The sequence below is a fragment of the Emydura macquarii genome, unplaced genomic scaffold, assembly GCF_026122565.2.
Source record: "Emydura macquarii macquarii isolate MOO-44397 ecotype Brisbane River unplaced genomic scaffold, CSIRO-AGI_Emac_v2 contig_3220, whole genome shotgun sequence".
NCBI classification, from domain to species: domain Eukaryota; kingdom Metazoa; phylum Chordata; order Testudines; family Chelidae; genus Emydura; species Emydura macquarii.
Genome location: NW_027133357.1, coordinates 6,173,508 through 6,199,888, shown reverse-complemented (window position 1 = coordinate 6,199,888; position 26,381 = coordinate 6,173,508). Strand labels below are relative to the sequence as shown.

Below are 26,381 nucleotides of genomic sequence, written 5' to 3'. Positions count from 1 at the left end.
ATATTGTCACTGGTTTGCGGTGTTATTTTGGACTGATCACTCGGGTCCCAATCCTTCATGCTGTTCAGGCAGACATTTGTGTCAGCCCGGACTCCCACTGACTTCACTGGGGCTCTGTCCAAATTGATTGAACAGCTTGCAGGACTGGGGCATGAGTCACTATCTATAAAATGGGGTTTCCTACTTCACACAGAGATTTAATGTGCTTTGAGCCTTCTCAGTTTAAAGCTGCTTTAGAAAAGCAACATCACTATTATAATCTGCATTTCTAATATTTGTACTACGGTTTTCTTTCACATAATAAACCAGCTTTTTAGTCGTGGGTGTCTCTCTTCTAAATGTGTGTGCGCCTTAGAGAAGCTTTGCTGCTGCTTCATTATGATCCCTTTTTTTTCCTTTTTCAGCATGCATTTGAAATAATTTCTTGTTACTTTTGCAGCTTCCTCACTTAAAGTAGTGGGTGAGGTGGATATTTCGGCCCCCCCCCTCCACGTCTGGGAATTCACAAGGAAGGGAAAAGTGAGACTGTAAGGTCAGGGAAATCCAAGGGAGAGTCATAACTATACCAAATTGTTCAGTAGCTGTTATTCAGGAGAAATGAAACAACACATGCACTTGCAATGCAATAACGATCATCACCTTTGCAGTCTTTTGATTTAGATGATGGGCCACTCAGAATACATTTTATAAAACTTTACTCATGTTGTATTTTTTTTAATACCTTAGGTTTCTAAAACCTTAAATGTACTTTTCACCATCTGTGCTGTTTATCCTCTTGCACTGTTTTTAGCTTACAGAAGGAAAATAGTTTAGTTGGTTTCATTATCTTCTTTTCCTGCATTGGCCTGGGGCTGCTATAGCTGGGTTGCAAACACTGCAGGAAAATGTTTACATTGGAATGAAAGATCCTAGATTGTGAGCTTTCTGGAGCAGGGACTATCGATGTGTTTGTACAGTGCATGTGATCTAATCCCTGTTTGGGGTCCTTAGGTACACACAATAAAAATACTTTTATTTAGTAATTTGTAATTATTCATGGAAGCACATCTCTTGATAGAACCTTCATTTTGACACACCCTGTATTTTGAGTCTAACGAGTGATCCCTTTAATGCTTTCCATTTCATTCAGCTTGACCAATTGAACCAGACTAATCTCATTTGAATGCACTAGTAATACTTAGAACTCATATAACTGAAATTAGTGCTTGATTTTCTTGCTTTACTAAGGTAGATCAGTATTACCACCTTTGTTTCACAAGTGGGGAAACTGAGGCACCAGGTCAGTGAGGAGACTTGGTTAAGATTGCACTCTTGATGTACCGTTTGGGTTCACTACATAACAGGGGGGAAGTCTTCAGAGAACTATTTTTTATTGAATTTCCTGGGGAAAATTTCCATCCACTCTTAGATTTAACACATGCTTCATTTTATTACACACTTAAAAACCATACGTGAGTACCATATGGTGTTGGGTAACCTGTGACCAATAGAAAAGGGTCCCTGCCCCAAAGATCTCTGTGTGACGGTATGAGGGGGTTTGATGCCAAATGGGATGTGTAGTCACTATGTTTCATAGACTAGGATAGATTTTAAGTAATATCGGAAGGAGGCAAGAGGGAAGTTGGCAAGCTTGCCCTGTTTCAAGCCAGGAGGGGCAGCGTGAAAGAAACCATGGAGTCAGGAGTGGGCGAAAGAAAGAGAGCTGTCAGCAGAGAAGCTGGGGTGGTGTCTTGGGAACAGGGTGTGGTGTGTAAGAGGAGAGAAGCACTGGTGTAGGCCGGGCAGGAGTTGTGGAGAAGCTTCAGTTATCTGTGGAATGTGGGGGAAGCCAGTGCAGAGATTGACTGTGGTGGGAGAAGCAGCAAAATCAGCACCATCACAGAGACAGAAGAGAGAACAACAGTGTAGAGAACTAAATTAGCTTTTCCTTGCTGCAGGTCTGATAACCAAATGGTGCTATGTATTGCTTCACTAAGTGTCCTAGGCAGCTGGCCTTAGTGTTACCGATATGGGTGATCGGAATACACACGATTACACTGTGCTGTCACTTTCCTTGTCTCTGCTGAACCTACCATCCTTGGGAGCAGGCAAGGGACTGCATCTGACATGGACCCTTCTCTCCAGAGCTCATGCAAAGTGCCAAGACTCAGTTCTTTTGTGCTCATGGGCATTTCTACTGCACACACCTCACAGTTGTGTATTTGGCTGGTATAAATCCCAGCCATTTAATTGGAACACGGGTCTGGGCCTTGGTTTGGAGGGTCTTAATGGACAGTGCCGCCTCCTGAAAGGCAAGTCTGTAATACAGAGTGAGACTGAGAACACCTGGAGTCATGGGAGCCCAGAGAGGAATGAGGCAATAGGATGACAGAGAGAAACTAATCTATTCTTAGAATCCTGATTGGTGTTTTCTATTGAAATTCCTCACCCACATTCAGCTTTTGCTCATCTTCTTTCCTACAACCTTTTCCTTTCCGTGGATTTGAACATTCCTGGATGAAAGGGACCTCTTTGGAGGATACAACCACCGTGGCAGAGGCTGAAGACTAATTGATGTTATTGGTGACTGGTGGGTGTAACGTTGCATAGTCAGTTTCATTGATTGTGCTGCAAATTTTACCACATTCTCCATGCAGTTGGCAGTAGGGATAGGAAAAGAGAGAAAATTTGACAGAATTGTGCCTTACATAGCCTACTGCTGGAGCTACTTTTCTGCAGTATGGGTCGGTGTAAATCTTTTAGAAGCAGAGGAATTTTTCAAAAGTTTTGACAAATGTAAACCACTTATTAATACATGTATGGGAATTAATACCAGTTCCAGGTCAACTTTAAGCTGGTAGTGCGAATCTTCAATGCTTCACTTTTCTCAAGCACAAGGTTTCCAAACTCTTTGATGGAGTGGACTACGTCTTAATATTGTCTCATGGACACTCCCTTCCCATTCACAATTGTGCAGGCCATGCTCTCTCCCTTCCATCACCCCCAACGCAATGGCATTGTCATCTCCCATTGCAGTTGCAATCACATAACATCTTTGTGGCAATTAAAGCACTAGCCTTCATGGAAGAGCAATATCAGGAAAGCATATAACATATCTTTATCTTCTTTTCATGCAATTTAGCATCTGGACGTAGGGAGAATTCAGCTTCATGTGACCAGTAAGCATTTTACAGACCTGTTTGGGAGACTCTTATTTAGCATCTTCTACCCAGAGATCCCAAAGCACTTTACCAACATTGATGAATGCATCCTCCTCACCCCGTGAGGTGGATGAGTATTATTACCCGCCATTTCACACACAAGGAGTCAGCCCAACATAATAATGTATATGTGTTAGAACTGGTAACAAAATCCAGATCTCCTGCCTTCCAGTCCTGTTCTCTGATCACTAGACCACACTTATTCTCCAATAACACACAGCAGGTTCCTTAACTAGAGTCTGGGAGTAGTTAATGTTTGGCCATGCAGATGTACAGAATCCATCTGTCCCTCACCCCCACATGTTATAGTGTCAGGAAGGCCCTTTTGCCTAAGAAGATTAATCATTCTCCAGAAAGCACTGGGAGAGAGGATAGACCAATGTGTAAGTCAGGAACGTGGGATGTAGCCTCCATCCAGGAATTACTGAGGGAGGTTCGTTGGCTGGTGTTAGGCAGGAGATTAGACTAGATGATTGTAATGGCCCCTTCTGGCCTTAGGATGTCTGAATCATGTGTGGAGTGGGGAAAATCCTATGGTTGTATGCGCTTCCTATTTTCATAAATATTCGAGTTCCCTGATTAGATGCTTACCGCTGGAAATTACCATCTGCTCTCTTAAATTCCCTAGTAGTTTTACTAGCATAGGTGATTTTTCACATCTTGTTCTGAACTGTTCTGCAGTGTTGCTGGGTGCTCATAAGCAGCTGATGCACCCCACCCTTGGGTGGCTGCCTTTTGGTGGTGGTTGAAGTGACTACTGTGTGTGTGTGGTTGGTAAAGTGTCTGGAGTCCTTCAGCCTGAGAGGTGCAATATAAATGCAAGAAGTTATTTATTCATCTTGTAACCCTTTTAATTTCTTTCAGCATCTCTTCCCCTCCCTCTCTGCTCATTACTTAAATTAACTAGAAATAAATTACTTTAGTTGATGGATCATAGTTCTTGGAATGTAGTGATATTGGTCACCTTATTTGACCCCTTGAAGCAATGGAAGGTGCTCCAAGAACAGCATCTCTGACTGGATCGAGCCAGATTTCAAACTGCATAGGGATGCACCTGCATTCTGCCCTTGGTCTAAATGCGGATATTGAAATGCCTATTTTCTTTCCTAGCTGTTTGTAGGAGAACTTTTTCCACATGGGCTTTTACTACCTGAAGCAGTGCAGCAGGACAGCAGCAGACTAAAAGCAAGTAGGACTTCTACTGCAAGGAATTGGTATTGGGACCTGTAGAGCTTTTCACCTCTATAACCAGTTTAAAACCAATCCAGTTGAGTACTGATTGAAAATCCTTACCACTGTGTTATTACCATACAGTGGTCTGTGTGAAATGAATCAGGAGACTCAGTCCACTTATAAATGAATGGGTATCCATACCTCAAAATCCATCACCATTGGCACTGTGTTCCCATTTTTGAAACTCCCAGCAGAGAGGCTAATGATGGAATTGAACATGGAGACTGAACTCCACTTCCACTCCTAGAAATGGCTCATCTCAAGTCAAGGTTGAGGCCCACAGGTGGCCAGTGTAGGAAAGCCTATGCCACTTATGTTCACTGTGGGAACAGAGACCTTTGGTCTCCAGGGCTCCCAATCTAGCACCTCTTCCCAGCACTAAATATACTGAAAATATACAAAGTAAAATGTTTTCTGCTACCATGGCTCAGAAAGGTGCCTTGTTCTTTGAGCCTGAAGTTGTTGTTATGCCTTTCGTATGGTACAGTAACAGCTTCTCACCTCAGGTTTCTGGAGAAGACTTTAACCCTAATGGATTTAAATTCTACATTGGGCTTTAAATATCTCCTTTTGCCTGTAGTGTAGATTCAGCCTGCGTTGTCACCCCACTAGAATTCAAGATAAGGCTGTACCCTCAAGAAAGACAGTGTCAGCTTCAGGTCCTTTTATACCCTCCTTCAGTACATGAGAATTTACAGCTCCTCATTCAGACAGGGACCACAGCTTGGCTAAAATAGCTGTTACAGCTATGGGGAAGTGTGTAAAACCACAAAGCTTCCAGCAGTTAAAAATTGATGATAAACCATTAGTGGAATGGAAGTTTCCCTTCTGCAAAAGCATCACATTACTCCTTTATACATGTGCTGTGCTCCTGAACCAGCTGGGAGGTTGCCTTGTGCCCTAAATGAAACAGAACACATGTGACACATAGGGAATTGTAAAGCTGAATGCTTATCAAGCATTTGTATGATTGTATTAATACCTGGTACTTACCACAAAACACTTTATACGTAATACAGGATGAAGTCTGTGGCGTGTGTGTGTGTGTGTGTGTGTGTGTGTATATATATACACACACATGCACAATAATTCTTTACTATTAGTGATTAATTATAAGCCTCCCAACCCCCTTGTGCAATAGGTACTGTCCCCATTTTACAGATTAGAAAACAAAGCAACCATGAGGTGAGGAAAGTTCTCCAAAGTCACAGAGTTAAGAAGGAATCCTGATTCACATTCCCTGCTCTTGTAGTGTTTCTCCTGGGCTGGTTCTTCTGCTCTCACCTCCCCCACAACCATTCTATTGAATCTAAGTTACACAATAGTCTTTAATTTCCAGTGGGTGGAAATAAATTGCAAGGGGAATCAGGTTGCAAAATAAAGAGTAGCTCAAAATCTCAGAGGTGGGGCTTCCAACTACCAGAAAGGAGCAAAGATGGTGTAAAATCCCCCAATTTATGCACTGCTTACTAGTTCTCTTCCCTTCTGTGCTGTTATTTGCTTGGTGTTTAGTCTTGGGAAATACCCTGGCAGCTGAACACATTTTGCATTCCAAATTTCAGAACATGAAGTGGTTGGCATTTAAAGACTATGGAGTTTCCAACTGATGGACTCAAAATAGCAAAACAGCTCCTCAAGAGTGCTTATGTCAGCCCTGCCAAGACTCCCTCTTTTTTCAGATTAATTTGTGGCCTGTTGCACAAGTCTGCTTCTTGTGAGGAGGGAGTTTGCTATGTGTTTTGTACGTAATGTGCTTGATCTGAGGCCTCCATAAAGTTCCAGCATTCACGGCCCTGATTTAATCATTCCTACCCAGGAGGGGAAAATGTCTAAAAGGGATTAAGTGAATGGGTGTATGCTTGGGGAAAACACACTGTGTGATAGGTGAACATACCAGTCTACACTGTACAATGCTTCTGTCTTTTCCCCTGCATGTTTGAGAATCATGGTTTCTTTTGCAGATTATTACCCTGTCAAAGAAGGATATTAGGTTGGTTTGACATGATTTCTTCTTGACAAATCCATGTGGACTGTTACTTATCACCTTATTATCTTCTAGGTGCTTAGAAATTGATTGTTTGATTATTTGCTCCATTATCATCCCAGGTACCAAAGTTAAGATGACTGATCTATAATTGCCTTGGTTGTCCTTATTCCCCTTTTTATAAATAGGTACTATATTTTCCCTTTTCCAATCCTCTGGGATCTCTCCTGTCCTCCATGAGTTCTCAGAGATAATCGCTAATGGCTCAGAGAGCTCCTCAGCCAGTTGCTTACATATTCTAGGATGTATTTCATCATCTTTTTTTTCCTTTACACTTTCATGGGATCTTACATACCAGTTCTCTGAGTTTGCTAAAGTCTGCCTTCTTGAAGTCCATTGTCTTTATTCTGCTGTTTTCTCTCATACCATTCCTTAGAATTATGAACTCTATCATTTCATGGTCATTTTCACCCAAGCTGCCTTTCACCTTTAAATTCTCAACCAGTTTCTCCCTGTTTGTCAGAATCAAATCTAGAACAGCCTCTGCCCTAGTTGCGTTCTTCACCTTCTGCAACAAAAAGTTGTCTCCAGTACATTCCAAGAACTTGTTGGATAAACTGTGCCCTGCCATATTATTTTCCCAGCAGATGTCTGGCTAGTTGAAGTCCCCCATCACCACCAAGTACTGTGCTTTGATTGATTTTGTTAGTTGTTTTAAAAAAAAATAAAGCTCTGGGTATTCTCTAAAACCAAGGCTCTGAAACCCAAACTTTATTTTATTTCCAGAAGTAAAAGAAGGAGTGGAGTGTCTCTCTAAGTGCAAAGTCACTTTGAAACTTACTACAGACACTAACAATTCTAGAGCCCTGTTCCCCTCACTGAAGTTAATTATCATGGCAGAATCCTCTAACTGGAGACTTCATCATGAAGCAGGGTAGAGATTCCCTATCCTTCCTGAACTGTAGGCAAAGATACTCCACTCCAATCACAGTATTAAATGGGATATGGAGAAGAAGTGACACTTGCTGAAAACATCTTATACATGTCCAAATCAAATGCTAATTGTAACTTCTTTATCCTTGGGGAGTTAGCATGCACTAAACACAGGACTGGCAGTTGGGAGCTCCTGGGTCATTTTCCTAGAACTGACACTCATTCCCTGTGTTACCTTAAGTCACTTAATCTTTCTCTTTTTTTCCCTTCATATGTAAAATTGAGCTAATATTACTAGACTTCCTGTCTGGGATGCTGTGGATTACTTAATGGTTTGTAAATGAGTAGGACTTTGGAAGTGATAAGTATTATTAATAACATGGTATTTTCCATTTCCCAAAGAACTAATTCATCTGATACTAATTGGGTTCACTTAATTCTAAATAGATTAATTTAATTAAGTTAATGTGATACTAACTAGAGTAATATAAGTATTAGCATTAGATGTCTAATATTAATTAGCCTAATCTAATACTAATTAAACGTATTTTTCTTCCTTGTGCTCAGCCTGAAATCTGTAAATCTTGCATATGTCCACAGATTGCTGCAATGTTGTGCTGAAAGCCTGAGTTAGTAAAATGGGTTCTCTCCCCTCAATTGTGGTGTTATTCCTCCTCCTGTGTATTGCGGCACCTTTCAAGTTGCTGCTTTTCCCTCTTTAAAGGAGTTTTGGCCTCTGGCCCAGTTTTATTTCCTTCCAAAACTAAGTTTAGTTCCCCACTTAGACACTCACCCAAATTCATTGTATTTATTATACCTGAAGCTTACGTTACTATTTTCCTGGAAAGTTTGTGTTTAGAAATCATTGATTTTTCCTGTATCAGTGATGGGCCTTCTTGCCAAGTGAAGGTGATTCTTGGCTCTAGAGATAATGAGATTTAATATGAGAGAAATGTCCTATCCCGGAGAGATGTGATAGTGAAATAGTCTCCCCAGAGAAACGTGGAAATCCCATTGTGCAGCACAAAGCATGACTAGGCAAGGCACTGGGAAATACGCTATGTAGAGTTTAAACCTGCATTGGCCCGTGCATGACTTTATATGACTGAATTGATTTCTTCCATCTAACTTCTACTATTGTCTATCTTGTCTGGTGATATAAGTGTTTAAATAATGTATTTGTGTTTCAAATTAAGGAAAGAACTCTGTTCCTTCCCATAAGCTCACAACTGTTAACCGAAGAGTCTTTTCTTTTGCATCTCCTGCCATCAAAAGTAGCTTCCCTGCAGCTTACAGTCTTTCCATCTTTTTTCAGATCTCAGCTGAAAATTTACCTTGTTCCTTCTGTTACTCACATTTCAGGATCTTCTCCATCTGCTACTCTAAGTACCAAGTGTTGTGGATAATAGTTATATACATCTGCCAATAAAATTATTCTATTCTGTAGCTATATAAATTAAAATCAGGGGCATCTGTCATACCAGTGTATAAATAACCACTGCTCACATTTACCCATAGTTACAAATCTATTAATAGATTTAGATGTAGATGCTAGTTACATGCAATTTATAAAATCATGACTGGTGTGGAGAAAGTAAATAAGGAAGTGTTGTTTACTCCTTCTCATAACACAAGAACCAGTGGTCACCAAATGAAATAAATAGACAGCAGGTTTAAAACAAACAAAAGGAAATATTTCTTCACACAGCGCATGGTCAACCTGTGGAACTCTTTGCCAGAGGCTGTTGTGAAGGCCAAGACTATAATAGGGTTCAAAAAAGAACTAGTTAAGTTCATGGAGGGTAGGTCTATTAATGGCTATTAGCCAGGATGGGCAGGGATGCAAGACCATGCTCTGAAGTGTCCCTAGCCTATGTTTGCCAGAACCTGGGAATGGGTGACAGGAATGGATCACTTGATGATTAACTGTTCTTTTCGTTCCCTCTGAAGCATCTGGCATTGGAAGACAGGATACTGGGCTAGATGGACCATTGATCTGACCCAGTATGGCCATTCTTATGTACAATATGAAATAATTACAGAATAGCAGTGGAAGAAGAAATTGAGATGTGAGGAGAAGAGAGAGAGAGGAAGTGTATTGCAGATGGCAGGACTTGAAAAGGAGAATGCTCTTGCACCAACAGTGGCAAGATAATGAGAAGAGACCAAGAGCGGATGAGCAGAAGGCAATCAGAACTATGGTTTAAGACATCCTGTCTTGACACTTTTTATCTAATCCTTCCTACTTGCATGGGAAATATTTGCTTAGTTGCAGATAGCGCTGTACCTTCATGACAGTTACAAATGTGGGTATTGATTTCTAAATATATTATTAGTATAGCCTGGCTTCAGGCTGGCTGTCAACTTTGGCTAAACTCTCTCTTGCAATAAGTAGGTTTGTGACATCTAGATGTAATTCACAGGAAGATAAATTAGATACTACTCTCTGTGTAGTGAAAACTTCCTTGGATATCCTTTTAAAGTTAATGATGAAAGAGGGAGGTTGATGCTTCTGTTTTTTTCTCTGCCAAAAAACAAACAAAAGACTCTCTAAAGCAAATCAAAACTAAAATCTCAGGAGTTCAGAAACCACCCATGAAGTCTTTTCTCCCAAATAACTGTGCTTTTACGGCCCAAATCCAAGTAAACCACTGTAGTTTAAACAGGATTTTAAACCATATACACAGGTTTTATCTAATATCTTATCTGTAAAAACAGCTGCTCTAATAGGCCTCTTTGATCCTGCACTCCAGGGCATAGCATTGGGGCGTGGGAAAATCACACCTAGAATATGGCATTCAGTTCCGGGCACATCACTACCAGAAAGATGCTGCTGCTTCAGAGAGAATTCAGAGAATGGGCAGGTGTAAATGCTAAGGAAGGAGAGAGATTATTTAGGGTGCTGTGCAGGAGTATAATTAGGAGCAGTGGGATGAAAGAGAAAATTTGTTAACAGTAGCACCTGTTCTTTTCTCATAAAGGCCATGTTGGAAGCCCCAGTACTTGAATTGGTTAAAAACGGACTAGACAAAGCACTGGAAAATAGATTGCAGGGAACAGTTCTGCATAGGTCACTGGGGCATGGACCAGAGTGAACATCCATCTCTAGCTACTATGATCCTGTGTCTCCTGTTTCTCATTGCTATGGGTAAGAATACAATCAGTCTTTAGCCACTTGAAAGTTTTCTGTGGATACTGGTGACTGTGGTAGTGAGTTTTAGCCAGTACCAGCAAATTAGTTTTGGGCTTGTCTTGACTAGGTGATATGTCAGCGGATGAAATGGTGTCAGCTACTGAGTGAGAGAGGAAATATGTGTGTTTGAACTGCTCTTGCTGATCCTGTTCCTGGCAGGCCCAAGAGGAGTGTTTTTCTTTGAGTGTACTGGCTAATGCTGCATGTCCTCTATTAAAGAGCTTTAGAAAAAGAGAAATGGAAATAGCCCAGGCAGTTGATTTTCTTAACGGCCACAAACTATTTCCATTCACTTTTATCCAAGCCAGCAATGCATGCTGCCAAAAATCGTACTGCTGTTCAGCATGAATGGAGAGAGTCTGCCAGCAAACTTTGCTTAAAATCACATCCACAGTCAGAGGAGCTTTCTTCTGCTGACGTTGACCAAAGCATTTCCTTTAAAGCTGCTGGGAAGACTAGGCATCTTTCTGAAGTCCCTGCAGCTGTATTGCCCTACCACCACTGCTTCTTTTATAAACCCCTTTCCAAATACGCCTACTGTCTTCTCCCTAGTTATGATACGTTGAATTTGAAGATTATTTCAGCTGAGAATCTCAAAGCCCTTTGCAAATAATTACTTTATCCTCATGACACCCCTGTGAGGTAGGAATAGTAACTTCACTCTACAGATGGGCAAACGGATGCATAGAAAAGTGAGTTGTCCAGTGGTGGGGCTGGTGATAGAACCCAGGAGTTCTGACTGGAAATCCCCTTCTCCTCTAGACCACACAGTTATATTCTGGTTTGTTACTGTAGCATAATCTTATGCTACCTCTTAAGCAAAGTCTGAGATTTTTCCCTTCACCAAAGACAGGTACAATATTTGGAACAGAGTTTTTTAATTGGTGCGTGAGGAATCCTCAGGTGTCCTCAGCTGCAGCATTCTGGAGACTGACTTAGATCCCCCCCACTCTGCTTTCCACCCGTGTTGATGTAATATCTCTCACTTGCTGCTTGAACACTTGACAGGTGTGTTGTGAGCCATGAAGCTGGCCATGGTGCCTGGGGTATTTCAGATTCACCAGGCCTTCTGGTGCCAGGTAAAGAGCTATCTCCAGCTATTAAAGTTGTAGGGATCAGCTTGTTAGGGGATGCTTGCTACATTCTCTGATTGGCCTGCCTTGGACCTTGGAAACCACTATGTGGCACTTGGTATCATTGGGTACATCTACATGGCAAGCATGGCAGTGTGTCTCAGAGCACAAGCCTACCGACTTGGGCTCACACTACTGCCCTTAAAACAGCTGTGTAGACATTGTAGCTCAGGCTATGGCCCCCTCCCCCCCCCTCCCCGCCTAGGCTTCAAAACCTGAGCTCCAACCCAAACCTGAACATCTTCACAGCTATTTTTAATGCTGTGGCATTAAAGTCTGTCACCCTGGACACGATGCCATGGATATCAGCTTGCCACATTAGACATACGCAGTGAGCTGAGGTCCTAGATCTGCTTCAAAACTCCACACTGTTGTACGTGATGGTACGAGGTTTGGCTGCAGACATCATACTGACCTATCCTCTGTTTATGTAACTGTTTACATTTCCCCCTTTTTCCTGAGTCTTCCCCAAACACCCTTCCATAGGCACCATAAATTAAAGTTCATATATTCACTTTGGCTGATAACTTGAACTGCTCCTCAGGGACTGTTCCATGGTATCTTGCAGCATTGATTCTGGTCATCTTCATATCAGTTCATCAGGACTCCTTGTGGCCCTATGCTTTGATTAAAAATCTGCTTTGTATTCATCTAGCTTTGTTAGTATCTCTCTCCATCATCCGTGTCTGGGTTTGAAGACTTCAGTTCTGCCTCTGGCTCAGATGCTGATGATTGTCTGAAATTTGTTCCGTTACTGCAGTATTGTGATATAACCAACACTGCTGAATTAATGTACCAGTTGAGAGCAGCATGTCATAACAGAGGAAGTGTGCTAAGGACTAGAAGTCAGGAGATCTGGGTTTTCTGTTCCTTGCTCTGCCACATCACCTCCCTGGGCCTCATCCTCCCCATCTATAAAATGAGGCTGATTGACTGCCTTACAATGGCAAGTTAATGTCTGTCTGCAAAGTGCTTTTGTAATCCTACTGGTCAGTGTGTGTTCTATGTTGGTCTCTGTACCCAGTCCACAGAGAATATAACTTGGCTCCAGCTCTCAATTAGAGGATTTGATCAGTTAGCTCAAGCCATAGAGGCTCTTGCTTTATCTCTGGAGGTCCCTGGCTCAGTCCCCAGTAATGAACCAGATGATGGGCATTACGCATTGAGATCCTTAGTTCTCTTAATTTGCAGATGTCATTATTTATGCTCCTCCAGTGAACCTGTCACCTGTAGAATGCCACACACACTGGAATAGGTGACTTTACAAACATCAGATTTTGCTGTATAGTGATAGAGAAGCTGTGTTAATCCTGGCTGCCTTCTCAGGTGTGTTTTATATTAGGGTGGCCTCCAGTTTAAAGAGGAAATATTTGTCTAAAGTAAACAGGACAGCCTCCCTGTGTGAGCCTGAGATAATGACAGATGTGTTATGCTGTCATCTGATAGGAGACAAACAGTTTTTGTAATAGCTTGTTAGGTCTGGAAAGGAGAAAACTCACGTGGCAGGTTAAAGTCTGTAGCAGTTTCATAATGTGTTCCTCCCCAGTAGAAATCATTACTGCAGAGAATGGTGTGGAAACACAAGCAGCAGGCAAGCTCACAGCTGCTCAAAGTCCCAGCTGCTCCTAAGAGTTCTATAGAATAGTATAGAAGTATTTGTAGTGAAATGCATAGCTGCAATCTCTCTTCTCTTCAGATTCTGCCCTGGCATAATGTTCACTTTGAAAAATAAACTGTTCTGGAAGAAATTCTGAACTGGCTGATCAGCAGCTAATCCTAGCATCTCAGCCAGCTTCAGACTTCAACTCATGCTCATGTGGAGCGAGATTAATGAAACTAGCCCCTGTTCCGCCCCCAACTTCATTACCTCCCCTCTCCACCCCCAGTTGCTGGCATAGTTGCTTAGGATTGGCTTTGTGCCTGGCACAATGGGGCAGCACACGTGGCCAGGCCAGTGTAGGGAAAGGACAGTGAGAGAACTGCAGTGTGTGACTAACTTGTGAATCTAATCCTGCTCTGGCTGACAATGGGGCCTTTCTTTTCCTCCACTTGCTGGGCTGCCATGCAGAATTAGAATTAGCATGGCGGAATGTGTGAAATGGCTCTGGCTTCAGTAATGAGTAAATCATCTGGCAGAAAATCTCCATCGTTTCTGAATCCCAGAGCATTATGGTCTCGCTATGCAAGCTGCAGGCTTTCACTGGATTCCCTTTAGTGCAGCAGGGGGACTGATGGAGTCAGACATCCCAATGAGATACTGGCAAGGAAAATATAACCTCTGTGGTTGTGGGTCCAGTCTACATTAGGCTGCTGGCCAGTCTCCCAAGCCCAGGAAGGACTGATGCCATGCCCAAAATTTAGTTCCAGCCTTTCCTTTAGGGGGTAGTTTATTATTCAAACCTCAAACCCACAAGTTAACACAAAACCAAGCTATTCCTCTGAGCAATACAGACTGATGGGGCCCAGAGGCCTCTCCCCTCTACTTCAAGAGCCACCCTACTTCCTCCAGCCCTCTCTTCAACTGAGCTCTTTCAGTCCTTCATAGGAACCACCTGACCTCTTCTAGCTGGGTGTGATAATCCCCTCTACCAGGGCCAAAATGGGCTCTGCCTCGAAACAGGGCTGGTTGGCTGCATATTGAGGGACCTGGTTACAACATGGTCAAATCCTAACTTTATCTTTTGGCATAGAAGGGATTGTACCATGTTCCTGAAACACACCACAACTCTGGATTTTGCAGGGCTGACCCACGACTCAGTAACACAATTAAAACATGGTTCAGTCTCATCTATGCTGTGAGATTGAACCATGTTTTTGTGTTAAGGGACAGCCAGGCCTTTCAGTATAGTACTGCAGTTGTTGCAGTGTAGATGGGACTTTGGGAACTGGCTGGACCAAAGCCATGGAAAGCTTTAAGCTGCTCTCTATTGACCTTATCCACAATCTTACTATCTGAATGAAAAGTCTTACAACCTTGTGAAGGATCACAGAGTCACCTAAATTCTCTAACTCAGGAATGTATGTACATCAAGTCAAACATCTGATTTCCCCCCCATCCCTGAACTACTCCTGGTGGGTCAGAGGAAGCAGAGAATTCCTCTAAGCTCATGTGCCTGGTGAATCACTATTGTGGGGAACAAGGGTTTTCTGAACCTTTTCAGTGGGTGGCGGGAAAGGAGTCGTCCTTATGTAAAATTGTTCCAAGATTTCTAACAGAGCTGAATCCAGCATGGCTGATTTTTGTTGGCTTCCCTGTGTGCATCAGCATGTGCCTGCCAAGTATCCCACTTTTTGGCAGGACCATTCCAAATGGGAAAAAGAAAAATCCTGCATCCTGCTGCAATTCGTGCTCATTCTGCTGATGCAGAGTTCTCTGCAGCTCACCATTACCTTCTTCCTAGATTGTTGCTTGCCCTAATTGTCCTGATTACTCTTTCGAAAGGATCCTGGGTGTTTCCAGATCAGCTATGTGCTTTCAGATTTGCCCCCAGAATCCTTTGCATCTCTCTTATGTGCCCTTAATCTAATTGTTCTTATCCATCAGACACAAACCTGGGGCACAAATGGAATTTGAAGACAACAGGGTACATACAGCTGATCTGGAAACGGCAAAGCCTCTTGGTGGGGGGAAATTGAGACAGGAGAAATCAGCAGCTGATGGTAGCCAGAAGGAAAGCAGGAAGTGGCTGAGTTGATCTGTGGGAAGCAAAGTGAAGGGTTATGTTGCGTGTATGTGCTCTGTTTCACTGACCACCTATATCCCTGTTTCTTAGCTCAGTACACTGGTGAGCATGAGCCAGCTTCACTACTGAGGTGCTGGAATGGGTTCGGCTGTGAGACTAGTATTTAAAGAGACAGATAAAATCATTTATTTAAAATGCTTTACTTCCCTGTGACAGTAATATCAGAGATCAGTGAACTGATCTAATCTCTCTCCATCGTTGATGCTATATGTTTCTTAATGTTGTTTTTGCAGGTCACTTATCTTGAACAGTGAAACTATTGTCCAGTTGCAGTCGTTTCTAGTCAGTTTCATTTTTCTTTGTGTCCTAATGCAGTTATATTAATTTCCGGGTTTCCATTGCTGGAGGGTAATTTTTAAATTGCTCAAATTCTCTTTAAATGTTTTAAATCAAATCAAATGCCAAACTATATGGGCCTTACAGACACACACCAAACTTCTTTGCTGAGCTGCCCAGGTACCCAGGGTTTAACTGTCAGCTAGCTGTGATATTGGAATACTTGTTGCAGATATGTGTCTGGCTTATATGAAGGATGCCTAGGGTGAAGACCTTTTTTGGAGGTGGCTTTAACTCTGCCCTCTTCCATATAATCAAAGGCAAGAAATTCAAAGTTATACCTAACAGCCTTGTCTTCCCACCTCTATATTTTAAACTATAATTTTCTATTTTTCCCCATTTAGTTTTGGCTATGTTCTTGCAACCTCAGTTCAAGCTTAATGAAGGTTATTCTGTGGGATGGGTTATCTGATAATGGTTGTGACCTCCCTTCTTATTATGCTTTATTATATAAAAAGAAAAGGAAATATTGGACCCAAACTGCTTCGCTTCTCTCTCTCTCTCTCAGGTATTTTTTGTGGACAAATCTTCATAGTACTTAGGTGAAGAGTGCACTTATCCCATTTTAGGGACCTGACCCAGTTGCCATTGAAGTCAATGGGAGTTGGCTCAGGACCTAACTAGGCACTGCGAAATTGGCATACAATGCACTATGCAATGGTCTGCCCAGTGTGGCGTTATGGTGTCCCTATTATTCCCTCTCTCTCTCTAGTCCCCTGAGTGCGTGAGGTGCTTTGCAAAGCAACAGGGGAGGTATTTACCGTCAAAATAAATAATCCTCCTCTATTCTCAGCAGGCACATTTGGAAGTTGTTGTCATATTGCTTCTTAACTCTTCTTCTTCACAGGTTTACTAAGAATCTCTCTCCGGACAAAATCAACCTGAGCACACTGAAAGGTGAGGGGCAGCTGACCAACCTGGAACTGGATGAAGAAGTGCTGCAGAATGTGTTGGAGCTGCCCACCTGGCTAGCTATCACTCGGGTCTACTGTAACAAGGCTTCCATCCGGGTGAGTTGAGATGCTGCACTAATGGTGTCCTCCAAACACAATGCAGCCCACTTAATGTCAGTCTGCATTTGACGTTATCTGAGGTTTTTGTTAAGGGATGTCAGCTTCTTCAAGCTGAAAATGAAACTGTGGCAGCCAAAGCATATCCTGCCCCTTCTCTCTGCCCCTAACTAATTCTTTAATGCTAAAATAGTGAAATAGCCATCGCGGGTTGCCCTGGCTCTTCACACAGACCCCACACTGGACTGAAAACACAAATGTAAAATTTTAATAAACGTAGATTGAAATTCTTTGAAGACCTGCTTGTGCTGTGAGGTTCTGTGCAGTAACTATTATTTAAAGGTCACATTTTCAGCAATGGAGACTTCAGAAATAATGTGCAAATTGCGTAAAAGCATGAGAAAAATGACTTGCTAGGAACCTTACCAGCCCCTGCACCCACAATTACCCATCCTGCTCGTATAATCGCAGTAATTGCATGTGCAGTCACAGGTGCACTTCTGCATGGAGAAGGGGGCTTCTTCATCTTGAAAATCTTGTTCCAACTGTTTTTGGATCAAGAAATGGATTTTTTAAGTTAACATTAAATGAAAAGTTGTTTGTTTAACCTCAGTTGATATTAGGCACAGTTGCATTAAATTAATGCAAAAGCGTTTAACATACAGAAAAGACTTTCTGTGAAAGTGTGGTTCTGCTCTGCCAAATGACTGTAAAAATGACCTCCTTTTACTCATCTCAGTTGCTCCATGTGTGTGTTCAGAATTGGATCTGCTCAATTTAGTAACAAACATTAGTTCTTGCTCCTCCTAGAACTGCAGAGCAAATACTGCTCAGTAGGAGTAAAATGGATTGTATTCAGGTTTGAGCATAGTCTACAGAATTGTTAACTAAATTCCACTTACAGCATCAATTAATTGATTGCAAACCTATTAAAGACAACAGAGTTGCTCATTCATAAGTGAAATCAGAATTTGGTCTGAAGAGCACATATTACTGGTAATGATGCATAAGAAGGAAAAGACTCAGCCTAAGATACAAAAGCCAAATTGGGCTTTACACAGCTGGTTGTTTGAACATCTTTTCAGTTGTCTGTGGGAGCCTATTTGATCTGGAGTCAGTGAGACACAGTGAACCTGGATCGTCACAAGTGCTATTTTTATGTGCTCAACTCTCAGAGCAAAGCAGGACTTTAAGTGAATTCATCTCGGGGGGGGCTCGACTGTGTGTCCCTGAAATTGGTCAAACTTGCTCCTACTGAGGCACCTTCTGCAACTCGAGCTCTGTCTTTACAGATCCAGTGGACGAAACTGAAGACGCACCCGATTTGTCTGGTAATGTTTTTGTTTTAATCTTCTTCCCTCTTTGTAATAAATCTTAGCTCAGGGATTGTTCCTGCAAAGGGACGGTTGGTTCTTACTGGTGGAGGTGTTGAAGATTTTGTGGCATAACATCTCAGCTGCTGATCAAATCCAGCCAATTGCACAGAAGCGTGTAGACGGATCCTAAGGCCTCTTCTGAGGCAGCCGTGCTGTCCTGTGGTTAGCTGTTATACTGTTCACCAGGGTTACTCAACTTCTTCCTGGGATATGGTGAGAATTGCCCAGGTGACATTCCCACAGGCCCCAGAGTGCTACGCTTGCTCTGACATGTATAATAAAAGTGTTTCTCTACAAGCAGATGTGAAATCAATGATAGATTTTTCTCAATGGATCTCAAAGTACTTTGCAGATTGTGTGTATATTAGCACTGAAATGCAGCAGCCTGGTCTACATTACAAAATTAGGTTGATGTAAGTTGCCTTGTGTCGACCTATTTGTGTGTGTGTCTATGCTCATATTTGTCTTCAGCTGATATAAGCACCCCATTAGTCATGCAGTAAAACCACCTCCCCGACCTGCATAGAGCCATTGTTGACCTACTGAAGTCAATGCAGTGCAAACATAAACATTGCATGACCTGTGTTGACCCAAACAGTCCTCCAGCAGCTATCCCACAATGCCCCATTCTCTGTGACAGTGACTGCTCTGGTCACAACTTTAAACTCAACTCACAGAGACCGGAAGCCACACCCCACCCTTGAAACCCTTTCAGTGTGGTTTTTTTAAATGCCTTTTTCTGAGCGCCCACCTTGATGAGCACACCTAGCAGTTCATCCTTGTTTCGTGCAACTGCCCAACTAACCATGCCAGTTCCTGCCTGGAGTAGATGGGGATGTATTGGTTCTCTTGGGCCTAAGGGGAGAAGATGCTGAAACAACACAGCCACAGACCAGCTGTAAGAATGTGAACATCTCTGAGCAGATTGCACAGGGGATGCAGGCAAATGGGTATGACTGGAATCAGCAGCAGTGCTGCATGGGAGTGGAGGACATCAGTCGGGGGCAGAATGGAAATGGGGAGAAAGATAGATACTTTAATCAAGAATGCTCAAGCAAACCCCTTATTTTTATGAAAAGCACTGTGTGAGAGTTTGTGTCCATGCAGAGCAGATGGGATCTTGGTTTTTAAGGTCTCATTTGAAACACCCACCCACACACAGTGAATTCCCTGAGAACGATGGAGGATGGAGTCCACCTTCTTGGCATTTGACCCTGCAGTTCCAGGGACCCCCTATGTGTTTCAAACCTAGGGCCATAATGCTCATCCTGACTCTTAATATCCTGCTTACTTCTTCCTTGCTGTGTTTGCAGTACCTGGATAAGGTGGAGGTGGAGATGCGAACATGTGAAGAGCCTCGGCCACCCAATGGACAGTCTCCCATTGCTCTTGCTGCAGGTCAAAGGTTGGCATCCCCTAACTCTATAGTTAGTTTTTGACACTGTATTATCTGTATTGTCCCTCCTGAACAATGAAGGAGCCTTGCAATAAAAAAGAGGAATTGTTTTCTTCCAACCTTTTCAACTTTGAAATGGGGACAGGGTTGGCAGAAGTCTGTACAGCTGGCCAGGGGTGAGCTAGGCTAGATCCTTAAGAACCCCCAGCTCCTTTAAGCCACATTCCCTAGAGGCTTTGCCTTGCAGCTTCCAGCCTCTGGTTAGGAAGCAGTGGATAGGATTCCTTAATTGCAGCCCATCCTTTCCTGCTCCTCTGGCAAAGTCTCTCTTTCCCACTTCCTGAACATCTGCATTGATTTCCCTCATCTTTGGCAGATACCTAAATCTTCTCCTTGCTTCCAAAACCTCACTGAAACTCCTACCTGGCCTGCACCTGTGTTCTTCTCCTCTGGCTATGCTCCATCACATTTCCCAGCACCCCACCCAAGCTTCTCTCCTGACTGCTCCTTTAGCCCATCTTAACACAGCTCCTTCTTTCATCTTGCCCTCTGGACTAGAAACAAGTAACCAGTTGCCAAGCCCCTTGCCTCTCCTCTCTCAGAAACTTTCCAAAGACTCTCCTGTCTCACAAATCATTCCCATTATAAAGACTTTCTTGCCCTATGTTCACTCTGTACTGTATTGTGCCTGACTGGGCTATTGAACTTCCATCTTTTTGGGAAGTCCATTGACAGAGCTACGACATTACAAACCTGCTGAGGCTCTGCCCCAGAAGCTTTTACAGATTCAACACATTCTACCCATTGTACTGTGCTGCATATTCCTTTGCTGCTATGGTAACATTCTTGTGTCTCTGAATCAGCTAGCAGTGCTTGCTGGAGTGTTGTGTGGGACAGGAGCATTTCAGAATAGATATTTCTATCTCTGGCCTTGGGAGTGAGAGGCTGACTCCAGGAGTTGAACTTCAGGTTCCATGTGCACTGCACCCTCTTGCCCACCCATTGCTCCATCTACTCTTCTTCCTGTGTTCATGGCTACCACGATGATGGTTTTGAACACTCAGTTGCGACCACGGTTGAGGCTGATCTATGGAATAGGGGTGCCTTAGAGCATGGGTGATGGCACTTTTCCTGGATGTAGCCCATCTTTGTGGAACCAGGCTGCTTCTGAACCTTGGATCTCCTTTGTGACAGTCGTTTGCTACCACTGGGTCAGCCTGAACCAGGGCCTTTTATTGTAGAATGATGATTTTGAGGGTTCTTCTCTTTACAGTGAGTATGGCTTTGCTGAGAAGGTTGTGGAGGGGATGTTCATTGTTGTCAATTCCATCACCATCAAGATTCACTCCAAGGCCTTCCACGCCTCTTTTGAACTGTGGCAGCTCCAAGGATACAGTGTGAACCCCAACTGGCAGCAGAGCGACCTGCGCTTCACCCGCATCACTGATTCTCATAGAGGAGAGGTAAGACTCTCTCTGCATTGGCAAATGCAACATACGAGGGCGTTAGATCTTGTCCATGGTTCCTGAAGGGTCTGGCAGATTTGGGGCTTTGGCGCATTGTCTCTGAATTCTCACATGTGGTCTTGGTGTGGATGGCTCTAAGGAACCCCAGTGACCTCTGTAGCACTGTTTACAACATCCACTGCTGGAACTAGAGTGAACTCTTCCATAGTCAGTTCTTATATCTCACTTCCTTATAGCATCTCCTTACTGGGAGAATGAAAAACTGGAGAAGCTGTGAGCTCCATTGCAATCTGCTGTGATTGCATGGTAGAGGAAGGACTCTCTTTTTCCCAGGGCAGCTCCTCCATTTCCTACTGGGATCCTCGAAGAAAGATGCTGTGTGTGTCTCTCTTCCTTCCCCACTTCTATATCTGTTTATTTTCTAGCCTATGTGCCGCTACCATGTAATGTATCTATTTTTAGAGTCTTGAAGTTGGTGAAATTCTCAGCATTTTCCTGTTGTCTCCCTCTCTTTCTCCCTCTGGGAAGGTTTTGACATTTAAAGAGCTCAATTGGCAGACACTTCGGATAGAGGCAGATGCCACTGACAATGGTGATCAGGATCCCATTACCACTCCTCTGAGACTCATTACCAATCAGGGCAGGATCCAAATTTCTCTCAAGAGAAGGGTGAGTATCTCCACTGATAGCAGAAGCGAGTTGCATGGTAAAGCCCTGATTGTATCTCCCCGATCAGGAATAACATCCTTACTAAGTTGAATCTCAGAACTGAGAAGCAGCACAGAGAGAGATAGTTATTCCTGTGTGTGGAGATGATGCATATTCCCTCACATGCTTCTTAACACTTGTGCTTTTTCTCCAAAAAGCAGAGCCCTAGATGCTATATTGCTCTGTGGTTTTGGTGAGATACATGCTGTGCTCTTACCTTGTGTACTCAGAACAGCTCATTTCTTAGTTCAGGAATGCATGCAGGAGGGCAAGTGGGTGAAGTAATCCTCTGTCACATTCATGTAAAAGTGTGCTATGCCCTCTTTTACTGAGCACTTAAATCACTAGCAGGCTTAATTGAATTACGGTGGAGAAGCTGTACAGGGGAAATGTGATGGAAGTTTTGATTAGAAAGAATAAATCTGCATCTCCCCTCCTTTCTTCAGTGCAGTTGGGCACGTGCCTCCTTTGGTGGAGTCAGACTTGACTAGCTTGATGCTCAGTTGAGACAACAGATCCCAGTGAATAATATTGGGGTACTCTGGACACCTGTCCGTCAGATGAATGGCTTCCCTCCACCCTATTTTTTCTCATATGACTTCTAAAGTGGTTCATTTTGCAGCTGCTACAGCCCATAAGTCCCCTAAGGAATAAATGTGTAGGGTTAAAATTGTTCTGTTAAACTCCCTGTTTTCTCTTTGCTTGGCTCAGACCAAAGATTGCAACGTGGTGGCATCTAAGCTGATGTTTCTCCTAGACGACTTGCTCTGGGTGCTGACAGACTCTCAGCTGAAAGCCATGATGAAGTATGCCGAGTCCTTGAGTGAAGCCATGGAGAAATCTGCCCAGCAGAGGAAGAGTACAGCACCAGAACCTGTCCTGGTAAGCAGCCCTCACCTAACCATGGGTATCCTGGGAAAAGGGAAAAAACATGAAAAAAGGCATCATCGATTCTCTGTACACACACAAACAGGTGCTTGCTGCACAGTGGTCTCTCTGATGATGGGAAGAGGTAGGAAAGCTGTAATCTGTGCAGCTTCCCAACACTCCTTATAGGTGTGAGCTCCCGGCCCCAGCTCTCAACCCTGACTGCGGCCCCAGCTGCAGCTCTGGACCCAGCTCCTGGCCCCGGCTGCAGGTTCAGTCCTGGATCCTGGTCCCAGCTGCAGGTCCGGCCCCGGATCCCGTCCCCACCTGTGACCCTACTGTCAGCCCCAACCACAGCCTTACTCCCAGCCCCAGCCCTGCTCCCAACCATGGCTCCCGGGGCGGCACAGATTGAGTAAGGAAGGAGGGTGGGACCCAAAAATTTTGTTGACCACTGACCTAAAGGCATTGCACCCAACACCAAAAAGCATAAGTTAACATTTTTAAATGGTTATGGGCTAGAATGGGTCTGGGGGAAAAAAAGAGATGGAAAATTCTGTGACCCTCTAGGCAGGACTATCACAAGGTGTCAGGGGGCCCAAATATATTGGTTGGGTAATAATAGATAATTAACATACCCTGGAAATATTCTCTTTGGCCTCTGCGAGGTAGTTCCTGTCTCCTACTGTCTTTCTCAAAATAAAAATCTACATGGGGGGGGGCACTCCAACGCTATAAAAATTATCATGTTCCGGGATGCTCAGGGGAGAACACAATCAGCCCATTTCAGGGTCCTTATTTTTTTCTCCCAGTATCCTGGGAGGAGGCTCACAATGCTCAGAGATGTTTGTATTGTTTGTTTGAAGCACACAAAGCTCGTTGGCATTTCAAAACCTCTCACCAGCTGTTTCTCGTGTTCTCCTTCCATCGTTAGCCCTTGAACTTTCCCTCCCCTGGATTACCCTTCCAAATGTTTTTTTTTAAAGTTTGCAAAATGCTCTGCAGCGTTAAATAATAGAGATATGTTTAAATAACTGTTGCAGAGGAAAAATGAAAGTAAGCGGTACAAGGTGAGACGTTTTCAGCAGAGATTTGCAAAGAGCCAGAGCACATACGGTGAGAAGAGGGATGTTTCTCCAGATAGTAGGAACTGGAGAAGAGAAGGGTTTTTTTGCAAGCAGTGTGATGAGCGAAGGACAAGAGGAGTTTAAATAATAATGCTGATACAGCCCTTTTCATCCATAGATTTCAAAGCACTTTCCAAAGATGAGTGAGCACATTAGTCCCATTTTAGAGATTAGGAAACTGAGGCATGGAGACTTGCCCAAGCTCACACAGCAGAATTTAGAATAGAACTCAGGTTTCTTGACTCCCAGTTTGGTGCTCTGTCCACTCGACCTTACCGCCTCCGCTTGTTATAAATCAGTTGATGAACTGCAACAGCTTTAAGTTTTGCAAAGTCTGTCTCTGCAGAAATGGAAGCTTAAGATCAAATTGATAACCAGAAGTTCTAGGTGTTCAGTTATGTTTGGCTCTTTCCTTATATGTGTTGTGTAGAACCACTGGTCAAAAACCTTTCATTTGAGGAGCGCTATTAAGCTATGGGGTGTAAACATAGGATGTTTCCATTGCATTAGAATCTGCTTCCCTATTTTCCCTTGATGATGTACTGGTACCTGCAGAACATATTTCTGTGTATTCTAGATCACACCACCTGCTCCTACTGCCCAGCAGTCCTGGTCCCAGCCATTCGGAAGCCCCCTGAATGCAAGCAGCATCAGCCAATACTTCGAGAAGCATGACATGAAAGAGTCTTCCTACCACCTGTTCATCTCCCGTCTGGACCTCCACATCTGTGATGACAGCCACACCCGGGAGTCAGGTACCTGACTAAGAGCAGCACTACAGAGAGCCTGGAGGAGAAAGAAATTAACCAGATTGTGGGGAGGGGGATCCTTCTTTCTCGCATGAGTACATGCATGTAATTGTGCACTTCTTTGTTCTGTGTTAGCATTTCACAATGAGGCAGGTGTCAGTGGAACAGCCTTAGTGGGTTGACGCTGTGCTGTGTACCAGGAGACCTTTCTTGCATGTGTAGGGAAGCATCCTAGGGGAACGAGTGGAAGTCCTATCACTGGCTTGGACAAAGCACTGGAGAATACACAAGAGGGAACAATTTGTCACCAACCGAAGGGGTAGATTATATGGTCTAATAGGTCACCCCACTTGGTCGCTATGGGATTGTTCCTTACCGTATATTTTCTGGCAATTTAGTTAGCTTAATTTTAAATGGGCTAGGCAATGGGGCTTCCCCACTTTCCTTGCAAGACCACTCCCCAGTCTATCAGATCTCTCTGCCAGGAGGGCTTTCCCAATAATTCAGTTTAAAATCAGCCTTTCTTGCTTTTAATCCCATTCCTCCTAGTTATATCCAGTGGGTCATACTGCATGATTCCCTTCTCTCCCTTTTGAAGTAGCATGTGCCCCTCTTCCAGTCTCCTGCTCTCCCCACAATCCTAGTTGTCCCTTAGCCAAGTTCTAGATATTTATTTCTGTAAATCTTTTCTCACAATTCAGTGCTCTCTAGTCATTATTGTTGCTTTTCTCTGAACTTGCTCCAGTTTGTCTCCTTTTCTTGTGGCTGAGTTGTCTGGAACAGGCTGGTAATAAACTCTGTGTTTTAAAGCCTCAGCATGTGCAGCCCAAAGCCGCTTTGTCCTCTTTATTTTGTTGTGGTGAGAATGGTAACTGCCAGTGACAAAGGAGCGCTATGCAGTTTTGTGTGTGGTGCACCAGTTGTTTTCTTGATAGCAGTAATGGTTCATCAGTTTCATTCCATTTTCTGTTTCCTGGCCTAGATGATCATGGGAGGTGGTGCTAAACCTAAAAGGAGGTATAATTGCAGCATCTTACCTTAAAATGGTATCCTTCTATATAGTCCCTTTCATGCCGTAGGATCCCAAAATGCTTATATACAGGGACTACTCACACATCACAGAAATGCAGTCACCTCTGGGGTGGAACATGGCAACTATTCAGCAGTGCTTATCAGGACAGCACATGAAGAGCATCACTTTATAAAGCCAACTGAAACCACAGAGGGAATTGTATATAGAGAGAAAGTAATGACTCTAATTAGAATTTAATCAGGGCCCCAGGGTTGGCATCTTCTGGTACGAAAAGGGCTGTGGGATCTTCAATGAGCAAGATTTTATGTCTCTTGTAAAACAAGGTAGCGAATGGTACCACTTGCAGTACAGTGCCCCCTAACACCAAGGGGAGATGCTGGTGCAGTATCACTCAGGGAGGTGTGTGAAGTATGCAAAGTTGCTCTGCATTCCCCTCAGTTAGGGTTGGATTGCACAGCTGATATGCAGATGTTCTTGATTCTCTCTTTCCACAGGCACCTCAAAGCATGGAGTGATGGGAGGCGCAATGCAGCTCACCTTCAGGAGGATGGCTTTTGACTATTATCCCTTCCACTGGACAGGTAAAGAGAGTTTGTTCTTTCCTCACTCATGAAGGGTATACAAAGAGAGGATGAGGAAACATGCTGCTACAGGACTGCAAGGTAGTTTGTGCGGAGAGATCTTGTGACTTGAATCCTCTTTGCAGGCCTAATCCAATTTACTTCTTTGAAGGGCAACCTAACCCTCAGGAGAAAAGGAGCCAGGTGAGGAGGGGAACACTTTGCTGTCTGTCATAAAGTCATAAGGTTAAAGCCTTGGATCCCTCACCTTCCCTGTTGCTTAAGCTCTTGATCTGGTTCCTATATGTTCCTGGTCAGCTTGACAGGGCTTCAG

At 43.4% G+C, this 26,381-nt stretch overlaps 1 protein-coding gene across 1 annotated transcript in view; it reads left to right on the top strand.

The window, feature by feature from the left end:
- The window catches only part of BLTP3A (bridge-like lipid transfer protein family member 3A), a 47,830-nt gene that overhangs the window by 2,757 nt on the left and 18,692 nt on the right, over nucleotides 1-26,381 (top strand). Inside the window, exons 2-9 of the mRNA XM_067531439.1 lie at nucleotides 16,603-16,765; nucleotides 18,058-18,096; nucleotides 19,455-19,546; nucleotides 20,811-21,000; nucleotides 21,532-21,672; nucleotides 22,423-22,593; nucleotides 24,283-24,460; nucleotides 25,982-26,068. Of these exons, the coding sequence (XP_067387540.1) occupies nucleotides 16,603-16,765; nucleotides 18,058-18,096; nucleotides 19,455-19,546; nucleotides 20,811-21,000; nucleotides 21,532-21,672; nucleotides 22,423-22,593; nucleotides 24,283-24,460; nucleotides 25,982-26,068 (1,061 nt within the window). The remainder of the gene's footprint in view (nucleotides 1-16,602; nucleotides 16,766-18,057; nucleotides 18,097-19,454; nucleotides 19,547-20,810; nucleotides 21,001-21,531; nucleotides 21,673-22,422; nucleotides 22,594-24,282; nucleotides 24,461-25,981; nucleotides 26,069-26,381) is intronic.